The sequence below is a fragment of the Dipodomys spectabilis genome, unplaced genomic scaffold, assembly GCF_019054845.1.
Source record: "Dipodomys spectabilis isolate Male_0828 unplaced genomic scaffold, ASM1905484v1 ptg000130l, whole genome shotgun sequence".
NCBI lineage: Eukaryota > Metazoa > Chordata > Mammalia > Rodentia > Heteromyidae > Dipodomys > Dipodomys spectabilis.
The window spans coordinates 3,306,807-3,318,091 of NW_024870807.1; the positions used below are offsets into that span (position 1 = coordinate 3,306,807).

At 47.7% G+C, this 11,285-nt stretch overlaps 1 protein-coding gene across 1 annotated transcript; it reads left to right on the forward strand.

The window, feature by feature from the left end:
* The first annotated feature begins 273 nt into the window (after positions 1-273).
* On the forward strand, positions 274-10,129 carry LOC122116313 (ADP ribosylation factor like GTPase 2 binding protein). Its single transcript, XM_042689972.1, has 6 exons — positions 274-640; positions 2,376-2,437; positions 5,830-5,936; positions 7,684-7,769; positions 7,899-7,995; positions 8,840-10,129. The coding sequence occupies exons 1-6, from the start codon at positions 603-605 to the stop codon at positions 8,939-8,941; spliced, it is 492 nt and encodes a 163-aa protein (XP_042545906.1). The 5' UTR covers positions 274-602; the 3' UTR covers positions 8,942-10,129.
* Positions 10,130-11,285: the final 1,156 nt, after the last annotated feature.

The window sequence follows — 11,285 nt, forward strand, 5'->3', positions numbered from 1 at the left end:
CCCAACAAGTGAGGAAACTGAGGATCTTGGCTTCGATTTCTTCGTCCATAATATACGGACCAGGTGAAGTTCGGCGACTAAGCCCTGAAACTCTCCACGCTTCACTGAATGATTGACAAGGACCAGCATCACTGCACGACGTTCTCTTTCCCGGACTTCCTCTCCCCGTTTTGCCCCGCCCCTGGCGGCGGCAAAAGGCGTCTGTGATTGGCTGTTGAGAGCCCAGAAGGCGGTAGCCATGGTAACGGGAGGCGGGGCACGGCGTGCGGCGGTTAGTAACGGACAGTCAGACAAGCTGGGCGACTGTGGCTGCGCGCGGCGCGAGTAGCGCGGTGTGGCCGCGCGTGGAAGCCCCGCCGGCGCTGGGCTGCAGCCCGGGACCCGAGGCTCGACCCGAGGCTCGGCCCTGCTTGTGATCCCTGACCCAGCTGCGCCGTGAGCGGGCCCGCGGCTGGGCAGTGAGGCCTCCTCGGGCCCGCCGCGCCCTCCATGAGAGTAGGGGCTCCGCGGAGCTTAACGGAGGCCGGGGCGGGGCGGCGGGCGGAGTAGAGGCGGAGGCGGCGGGCCCGCTCACCCTTGCGGGTGGATGCTGCGCCGCGGCGATGGACGCCCTGGAGGAAGAGAGCATCGCGCTGTCCTTGTGAGTGACCGTGGCTGGAGGATGCGCCGCGGGCCTGGGCCTGTCCTCCGAGGGCGTGGGGCTTTGTCACCCCTCCATCACAATCCCAGGCCGGCCCGGCGCACTTGAGCGGCGAGGCGTGGCCCGCAGTCCGGGGACCCATCCCCTCCCCCCAACACGCTTGTCCTCCCCACCCCCTCCCCCCGCACCTGTCCCCCAACGACCTCCGACCCGAGCACTCTCCCATCCAGTTTCCCCGCGCCAGGTGTGGTGCGATCGCTAAAATGCGGTGAGTAGACCCCCAGGGGATAAGAGATCTGCCGCCTGGAGATGGCCAAGCCATCCTCCGCTCCCTTTCAGTGGTCTGTGATGTTAAGTTTTATGAAAGAGGCGGCAGGTCACGGGTGTTTTCCTTCTGTTTGAAATTTTAGATCAGAAATAAGCATGTGCCCTAGGCTCACGCCTGCGATCTAGCTACTAAGGATCGTGGTTCGAAGCCAGCCCCGGCAAGGAAAGGAAAGTCCTGGAGACTCTTACCTCCAATTAAGCACTAAAAGAGCCCGAAGTAGAGGCGTATTTAAGTGGTAGAGTGCCAGCTTTGGGCACTAAAAGCTCAGGGACCGCAAGCGCCCAGGCCCTGGGCCTGAACAACAAAAAATTAATAATGCTTAATTTTTTCATTCTTTGACCATGCTGGGGATAGAACTCAGGGCCCCTGCCACTTGAGACAAGCCTTCAGCCCTTTTCATTTTATTTTTCAGATAGGGTCTTGCATTTTTCCACCAGATGGCCTCAAACCATAATCCCAAGTAACTGGGATTATGGTTTGAGCCACAGGACCTGGACTTCATTTGGAGGGACAGGGAGGGAGGTACGGAGGGTGGGGGGGGTTGAATCACTTGAGCCACATACCCCTTCTCTTTATTTTTTGATAGGATCTTTTTTACCTTGGCATAGATCTAGATTCTCCAACAAAAAACTTGACCAGGGCATGGGATGATGGACGAGCACCACACACAACTTTTTGTTGTTGGGTTTTTTTTTTTTTTTAATTTGTTTGTCCGCCATGGGCCTGTGTACTGTCCCTGAGCTCTTCAGCTCAAGGTGAGTGCTCTACCACTTGAGCCATAGCACCACTTCTGTTTTTCTGGTGGTTTATTGAAGAGTTTCATAGACTTACCTTCCCGGGCTGGCTTTGAACCGCGATTCTCAGATCTCAGCCTCCTGACTAGCTAGGATTACAGCTGTGAGCCACCAGAGTCCGGCGCACACCATATTTTTGTTGGCTAAATCAGGCCATTGAGCTTTTCCCTATCTCCAATTTCTACCTCACCCCAACTTTCCTGAATAGCTAAGATTACAGGTATGAGCCACCAAACCAGGCAGGGTCCTCCTAATTCTTGAAGATGAAGGACGAGATACTGATTTTGCTATCCTTTTCACCCCTGCCAGGAATAACTTTCTTGGTTTTGTTTTTTGTTTTTGTTTTTTGTTTTTTTTTTGGGTCCGGTCGTGAGGCCTGAACTCTGGGCCTGGGCGTTGTCCCTCAGCTCTTCAGCTCAAGGCTAGCACTCTACCACTTGAGCCACAGTGCTACTTCCGGCTTTTTGCTTTTTGCTTATGTGGTGCTGAGGAATCGAACCCAGGGCCTCTGGCTTGCAAGGCAAGCACTCTACCACTGAGACACCTTCCCAGCCCAACTTTCTTTTTTAAAATAATTATTTGAACCAACATCTAATCCTGGCTTATTTTTCAGCTCTTCTGCCTCTGATGCAGAATTCGATGCTGTGGTCGGATGTCTAGAGGACATTATCATGGGTAAAGTATTCTGCAGCCTGGCCTGTGTTCTCTGGTTCTTAGATCCTTGCTTTTATGGACATTGAACTTAATTTTAAAAGTTAGTTTTCAACAGAACTCAAAAATCAAAAGACTTTCACTCATCTTGTATCATTACTAAATGACCCCAAGCTGTTGACCACATATATGGTATACATGCACATCTGAGGGAAACTAGGAGGAGGACACAGAATCAGAGGGAAACGGGCGAAAACATACAACAGAGGGGCCCATCAGCTGCACTGGACACTGATGAAAATGGACTAAGCAACCCAAGGGCAGCAATGGGAGGGAGGGAATGAGAGGGATAGAGGGAACAGCTAACTAAGCAAAAGGAAAGAAATGTGCATCCCACCCAATGTGGAAGAAATAGCTGTATTGTCATAGAATTCACAAACTTTATAGACCATGATAATGAAAATTTGCCTTATGAAGGTTAGAATGTGTTTGTGACTTTAAATAAGTACCACTATCTCACAATACTGTGAAATTTATGTAATCACTTAATCACAATAAAAATTACTTATTTAAAAGTTTTCTAACAATAGAGAACTTCAAGTTCCATGTATATATATATTTTTGGGGGAGGGGTCCGGTCATGGGGCCTGAACTCTGGGCCTGGGCGCTGTCCCTTAGCTCTTCAGCTCAAGGCTAGCACTCTACCCCTTGAGCCACAGCGCCACTTCCGGCAAGCACTCTACCACTGAGCCACCTTCCCAGCCCCTCATGTATATTTTAATAAGGTACAACTCAATATCTAAGAGCTACACTGGGATATGTCTTAGAAACAGCACAGTACTCAAAACATATTCAGGTGACAGCCCATAGAAGTACTCTGTGCTCTTGCTGAGGCTTCTAGGAGTTTTGGTCTGCTTTATTGCCCACACAGAGTACTGTGGTTTTTAGATAGTTTTGAGTGGCAGCTTTTTTAGTTTTCCCCCTTTTTTTTGTGCCTGTCTTGAAGCTTGAACTCAGGGCCCAGGCACTGTCCCTGAGCTTTGAGCTCAAGATTTGCATTCTACCACCTGAGCCACAGCTCCACCTCTAGCTTTTTTGATAGTTATTTGGAAATCAGTGTCTCATGGACTTTTCTACTGGGCTGGCTTTGAACCTAGATCTTCATGTATCAACCTCCTGAGTAGTTAGGATAACAGGTGTGAGTGAGTCATCAGCATCTGGCTTGAGTTTTGGCCTTTTTTTTTTTTTTTTTTGGTGCCAGTCCTGGGGCTTGAACTTGGAGCCTGGGCACTGTCCTAGTCTCCTAGTCTCTTTGGCTGGCTTAAGATGAGTGCTTTAGGGGCTGGGAAGGTGGCTCAGTAGTAGAGTGCTTGCCTTGCATGCATGAGGCCCTGGGTTCGATTCCTCAGCACCACATATGCAAAAAGAAAAAAGCCGGAAGTAGCGCTGTAGCTCAAGTGGTAGAGCGCTAGCCTTGAGCTGAAGAGCTGAGGGACAGCGCCCAGGCCCAGAGTTCAGGCCCCACGACTGGACCCAAAAAAAAAAAAAAAAAGATTAGTGCTTTACCACCTGAGCCACAGCTCCACCTCCAGTTGTGAGGGGAGGGCAGAGATTAATTGGAAATAAGAGTCTCAGGGACTTTATTGCCAGGACTGGCTTCAAACCTCAGTCCTCAGATCTCACCCTCTTAGTAAAGCTAGGATTACAGTGAGCCACTAGTGCCAGGTAAATTCTAGCATTTTTATGCCATAAAACAACATAAAACCCACACATGTCCATGAATAATATAAGGAATCAGAATTCAGCTGGTTCTGTTTTCCTGAGCTTAAAAGTTCCCATTTGAAGCCAGGCACCAGTGGCTTACGCCTGTAATCCTAGCTACTCAGGAGGCTGAGATCCGAGGATCGTGGTTCAAGGACAGCTCGGGCAGCAAAGTCCTATCTCCTATCTCCAATAAATCACCAGAAAGCCAGAAGTAGCACTGTGGCTCAAGTGGTAGAGCACTTGCCTTGTGCTGAAGAGCTGAGGGACAGCACCCAAGCCCAGCATTCAAGTCACACGAACCAAAAAAAAACAAACAAAACTCCCATTTGTAGATTCCTTTAGTACCTTAATAAATGCTGCTAAGTATCAAATAAGCAGTAATAGGCCCCAGAACTTAAAGCAAACATGGGGAAGGAAAAAACTTAAACTTGAGAGAACTTTTTGTCCATAGTCTTTTATGTTCTCTGAGAATTAGGAAAAAAAGTGATTTGCAGTTACTGGCTATCTAGGTTAATCCAGTGTAGTGTGGAAGTTGCTAAGTTTGTGACCCTTCAGGTCCTGTAAAGGTCAGTGTTCTGAAGTCTCAAGTATGAATGGTTTATCCCTCAGCTCTCTCAAATACTGCCCCTTACCAGGCACCCTGTCTGCTGTGAGGGAATGAGCCTCTGTAAGCTCAGGGTATTTAACCCAGAGGCAGGTTGTGGGAGCTGCCCTTGAAGCATTCTTCTTATTTAGAAATAAGATCCTATTCAGTAGCAGGAATATTACTATTTACATGAATATCCAAATTTCATCTAGCAATCCCATATGATAAAATCAGCATGTTTCAGATGAGGAATTTGGAGTTGATAGAAATAAGTGGTATGAAGCCAGGTGTGGTAGCTCACACCTGTTAATCCTAGCTACTCAGGAGGCTGAGATCTAAGGATCACAGTTCAAAGCCAGCCTAAGCCTAAAAGTCCCTATGAGACTCTTATTTTCAATTAACCACCAGAAAACCAGAAGTAAAGCTAAGGCTTTACTAAGGCACTAGTCTTGAGCCAAAGAGCTCAGGGATAGTACACAGGCCTTGAGTTCAAGCTCCATGACAGGCAATAAATAAATAAATAAGTAAATAGTCTGAGGCCTCACAACTAGTACATGGCTGAGGAACTGAGGGAACTGAGGATGTCCAGCCTCTTGTCGGCCGCACTTTTCATTCCTGTTATTTCCGTGTTGCTGCTAAAATTCATCTGAAGTCCCCCAGTTGGGGAACTGACCTTCTGTGTGCACAATAAAATTTTGTGCAGGGAGAGGGGAAGGAGAAGGTTGGGGGGACGTAGTCGTTTCCTTGCTGACAGGCCAGGTAAGAAAGTTCCAGGCCATCCGTATGGATGTTTACAACTGCTTAAACAGCAGTGTGAACATTTTGAAGCCCCTGAAACTGTACACTGAGTACTGGGTAAATGGCAAAATATCTTCCCAGTTTTTAAGAAGACTGATTGTTCTATTTGAACACTGGTGTCCCATTTAACCTCTCTTGAATCCTAGCCTTTCCTCTCTAGAGGCAGGCTGCTGAGAAGCAGTACTTCCCCCTCCCCCCTCCCCCACCCCATAAATCTGAATGGCTTTAGTCTCCATTAAAAACAATACATTTCCCCTTTGTGGCTCAGATGATGAGTTCCAGTTATTACAGAGAAACTTCATGGACAAGTATTACCAGGAGTTTGAAGACACCGAAGAGAATAAACTTACCTACACGCCCATTTTTAACGAATATGTAAGTAGAGATTTGTGCTTCTCTTAATAATTAGGGTTTCATGGGCTGGGAAGGTGGCTCAGTGGTAGAGCGCTTGCCTTGCATGCCTGAGGCCTGGGTTCGACTCCTCAGCACCACATAAGCAAAAAGGAAAAAGCCGGAAGTGGCGCCGTGGCTCAGGTGGTAGAGCGCTAGCCTTGAACTGAAGAGCTGAGGGACAGCGCCCAGGCCCAGAGTTCAGGCCCCATGATCAGACCCAAAAATAAATAAATATAGATTAGGGTTTCTTTAAAGTTGGATTTAGGAGATGGGAAGGTGGTTTAATGGTAGAATGCTTGCCTCACATGCACGAAGCCCTGGGTTCAATTCTTCAGTACCACATACACAGAAAAAGCCAGAAGTGGTGCTGTGGCTCAAGTGGTAGAGCACTAGCCTTGAGCAAAAGAAGCTTAGGGACAGTGCCCAGGCCCTGAGCTCAAGCCCCACTGCTGGCCAAAAAGAAAAAGAAAGTTGGATTTAGAATCAGGTGTTGAAACTTGCTCATCTTTTGAAATATTGCCAGGGATTATGGTTAGAATCTGCTTTGGTTCATTTTTCTCCAGCTCTTTTCAAAAGTCAGGCAGTATTTGAGCTGTTTTCAAAAGGCTGCTTTTCAACAGGCTTTCAGGCAATATTTGAGCCTACGAACTTCTCACTTAGGAGAAGTTTGGCTTTACCATGTCCCACCTTCAGTTTCAGCAAACTTACTATTTTTCAGTATTGGGACTGAAACTTTAGGCCGTAGGCATGGCAGGTAAGTATTCTTCCATTGAGTCACATTCCCAGCCTTTGGGTTTTTGAGACAGCAGGAGTGTGTGTAGCCAGGCTGGCATGGAACTTAACCTCCTCCTGTCTCACACTCCAGAAATCTGGGATTATAGGTGTGTACCACCATGCCCAATTTAATAAATATTGTTCAAACACTGTATTCTTTTTTTTTGGGGGGGGGGGAGTGGTCCGGTCATGGGCCTGAACTCTGGGCCTGGGCGCTGTCCCTCAGCTCTTCAGCTCAAGGCTAGCGCTCTACCACTTGAGCCACAGCGCCACTTCCGGCTTTTTTCTTTCTGCTTAAGTGGTGCTGAGGAATCGAACCCAGGGCCTCATGCATGCAAGGCAAGCGCTCTACCACTGAGCCACCTTCCCAGCCCCAAACACTGTATTCTTTATCAGCTAGTCAGGTACTATGTAAAAGTGAGAACAAGCAGAGAGAGTCACTAAGTGTGAGAAACCAAGACTAGAATACAGGACCTTCGCCTCACCCTTGGGTTTTACATCGAACCCTGAAATCTCTTGTGGCCTCCTGGAATTATTTCATCTATCTAAGACTAGGTTTGAGCCTCCAGGATTTTATTTTCTGAACACACAACCATGGAGAAAAACAGGTTGGCAGGACCTGTGAACCGTGTTCTTCCTGTGCTTCATATGTTTTCTGTGTGCACAGACCTCATAGGTGGGGTTATTTGGGGAGAATAACCCCACTTCCTATGAGAGCCTACTGGGGGCTCTCTCCACCTGCCTTAGAGCGATCATCCTGTTAGGCACAGTTACCCACAAATGCCCCTCTCTGTACCATGCAGGCCCAGGACAGCTGGGTTTTGTCTCCCTTCGTAACCCTGGCACTCAGCATAGGCTTTCAGGAGATGCTCGCCAAGGATGGGGGCAGGTTTTCTGAAAGGAAGTCTTGTTTCCCTAAAGCGGGGTCTAACCAAGATCCTTTCCACTGTTGTAGATTTCTCTGGTAGAAAAATATATTGAAGAACAGCTGCTGGAGCGGATCCCTGGATTCAACATGGCCACTTTCACAACAGCGCTACAGTGAGTTTGTTCACTCCATTCCATTTCTGTCCTAACTTCCTTCCCTCCTTCCTGCAACTTCCCAGGCGAGGTCCTGGGCGGGAGGCCCTCCCCACTCCACGGGCATCATCACAGCCCTTTCTTTTGCAGGCACCATAAAGATGAAGTAGCTGGTGACATATTTGACATGCTGCTCACATTTACTGATTTTCTGGCATTTAAAGAAATGTTTTTGGACTACAGAGCAGTAAGTTCTGACTACCTTTACCTGCTGTCCCGAACCTCTTAGAGAATTCCAAGCAGAGGTATTAAACACAACCTCCCCTGCTTCCCATCATGTTTCCCATTACAACTGGGCAATAGCAGCTACACAACTAGCGAGGTGTCAGTCAAGGGGGCTGCCCCAAAAGCCAGACCTTTTCATATGCTGGAGAGATAGGCCCAGGTACCACCCAGGGGTGGTGGTGGAGGAGGGCGTCTCTAAATAGTCACAAGAGCTCAAAGTAAAGAACAGATAGAATCTCCTCACCTTTTCTGCAACCCAGGTTTTAGTTTTCACTATTTTTTGGCAAGCCTGGAGATTGAACCCAGGGTCTCATGCATACTAAGCAAGGGCCCTACCACTATGCCCCAGTCCGCCTGAGACAGTCCTCCTACCCTACCTCTCAAGATGCCACGAGTGTGCTCCTCCAGGCCAGCTTGTAATGCAGGCTCTTTGCAGGAAGTGTTTTCTAGAGAAGAGAGGTTCTTTTGTTTTTTGTTTTGGGGGGGGGGGTTTTGTTTTGTTTTTTTGGTGCTGCTCCTGAGGCTTGAACTCAGGGGTTGGCCACTGTCTCTGAATCAATTCTCAGATCTTAGCCTCCTGAGTAGTCAGGATTACAGGCATGAGAGACCAGCACCTGGCTGAAAAGGATCACTTTTAAGAGCACCTAAGGCCAACCACCCTGCTTTGTGTACTCCCCTGTGGGGCCACACAGCCACTCTGCCACTATAAACTCCTTCCCCTTTCCCAGGCTAAAAGCAGGGGCCTGAAACTGAAAGCCCTTTTTATGTTCCTTGCCTCTTGAACATTTTTTTTTTTCCTCTTGTAGGAAAAAGAAGGACGAGGACTAGACTTGAGCAGTGGCTTGGTGGTGACGTCCTTATGCAAATCATCTTCTACACCAGCCTCCCAGAACAATGTACGTCACTAGGGCCCACCTCCAGGCAATGGGTGGGACCATCTCGGATGATGTCACTAGCCTGGTGGGCTTAGAGACTTCAGTTATGCCCACAGACATGGTCTCTGAAAGACTGCTGCTGTGTTGCCATTTATGTTAAGTATTGATGGGTCACAGACAACATGACCTGACCCTTCTGGACCATTTCTCCTAGAACACCTTCTTGTATTCAGCCACCCTCGTGCTTCTTTCCTTCCCCATGTAGACACCTCTCCCAGGTGCTTCTGAGCCAGACCCCTCTCCAGGGCACATGGAGTGTCAACAGCGTGAAATAACCCGCCATCATGAGCCCTTTGTCCCAGCAGACTTTGCACAAGTCAGTGTGTGCACAGCTCTGTCACATGGGTCAGTTTCAGTCCTGCATCCTCAGAGGGTTTTGTCTGGGACTACTCACCTTGCCAGATCCTCGTGCCAGCTGTCCGCCATAAGGTGTGTTGGCTGTAGGAACCGAGAGAGATATCCTCTACCCAAAAACCATCTTACATCTGCAGTGCTTGTACCACTCTGCTGTTTTTCTCATGTAGTCCCACTTTCTAGAAATCTCTTAGGCATTATTTTTGAAAAAAATATTTTTATAGATGAAAACTCAGGCTAGCCTGGTAGATATATATGGTCATGGAACTGTCATGATCCCCCACTTAAGATCAAAGTATTCTCTGTGTTCTTTTGAGTTAGTTCTGTGAAGGCAAAGATGCTGTCTGCACTGGTGCACCTGTTGTATTGGCTCCAGTGAACATAGGCTATGTGCTAGAAATAGAGTAGGAACTGCCCTGCTTTTGGAGCATGCTAAGTGTATGTGCAGGTTTGCTTAAAATCCTTTCTGCATAAACCAGTTTGGTGGGCTTTCTTGGAGGAGGTAGAGAAGCAATTTTTTCTTCTGTCAAAAACCTATCTGAGAAGGTCTAGCTCAGCATAGAGTGGATGGGGGACAGCTCTGCTGGTCACCTGTCTGCCTTGGTTTAGAACAGCATTTGGTAGACTATAGCTAGCCAGAAAGCAGTTCGATTCCTAATATGTACTTTCCACACGAAAACCCATCCTGGCTTTTCAGTGACTGTTGCAGTTTCAGAGGATGAGCTTTAAGCTATACTATGTGTTTTTCTGTAGTAGTTTGTTGCTACTTTTGTAACCTGAGTAAAATTTCGAGGTGTTTTGCAAGAACCATCATTCTAAACGAGCAGTCCTCTCTTTAAAGTACCCAGCGCCACCTGGTTATTAACAGCTTTATAGATGCTGCCCCCAGGGCCCTGCCCTCCCTGCTCCTTGCAGAACTGCCCATCACAGTGGACACAGTGGGAGTGCATAGTAAGGTCCACGGGCAGCCTGCCTAGTGGAGAAGTGGCAAGTATACAAGTCGGGTGAAGACTGAGAAGGAAGGTAAACTGTTCTTTCCATTCTTCCTACTTAGGAAAAAAGCAAAAGCAAGACTAGTAGCTTAGCATTCTAAGTGATCTTGCAGATAACTTTAACTAGAAAGTGCCTAAGGTGGGTGGGCTGCCAAGCAGTGCTGCCTGAAATGGAGGGGTAGGCTCTAAGCCTCTTCCTTAAAACTAGGCCTCTCTTTATGACTTAATGCTGGAGTGACAAGAAATGATTAAATTCTAACACTGGAGAGTAAAGCCGGTGTCATTAATATTTACAATAGCCAGGACAGCAAGTACACACTGAGATGGAAGCTGGACTTGATCCTATCCCTCTATAGCCGAGGCCCATCCACAGCCGAACCTAAGTGTGTCTGTGTGGTGTGTACATGCCCATGAACACAGGCACAAATACTGGTACTAGGGCTTGAACTCTAAGCCACGCATTCTCACTTTATTTTTTTCACTTATGACTGGCACTGGCACTTGAACTATGCCTCCAGTTCTGGCTTCCTGCTGGGTAATTGGAAATAAAAGTCTCTTAGATTTGTCTGCCTGGACAGGCTTTTGAGCCATGATCTTCAGATCTCAGCCTCTTGAGTAGCTAGAATTACAGATGTGAGCCACCACCGCCACCCAGCTTATGGATATACATATATATGTGTATATATATAATATATATATATATATATATATATATATATTAGAAGTACTAAAAGGTGCCTAGAAGTGTTTTTAGTTTATTATTCAGAGGGTGTTGCTTACATGGTAGTGGCAAAATCAGCTCAAGACTGGGCTGCCCTCCGCTTGCTGTCTACCAGCTGAGGTACAGAAGGCAGCCACCTAGATGACAGCATCTCTAAGCTTCACACACTTACGAGGCAAATAATGTTACTGAAATCCCTGCTATGAGCACAAGGGTAGCTAATCTGGACTCCTGGGGGTGCAGTATGGAG

Excerpts from the sequence above, each read along its gene's own strand:
- LOC122116313 (XM_042689972.1), top strand. The coding sequence starts at position 603 with ATGGACGCCCTGGAGGAAGAGAGCATCGCGCTGTCCTT. Across the intron at positions 641-2,375 it reads GAGAGCATCGCGCTGTCCTT|CTCTTCTGCCTCTGATGCAG; the intron begins GTGAGTGACCGT and ends CTTATTTTTCAG. Across the intron at positions 7,996-8,839 it reads TGTTTTTGGACTACAGAGCA|GAAAAAGAAGGACGAGGACT; the intron begins GTAAGTTCTGAC and ends TTCCTCTTGTAG.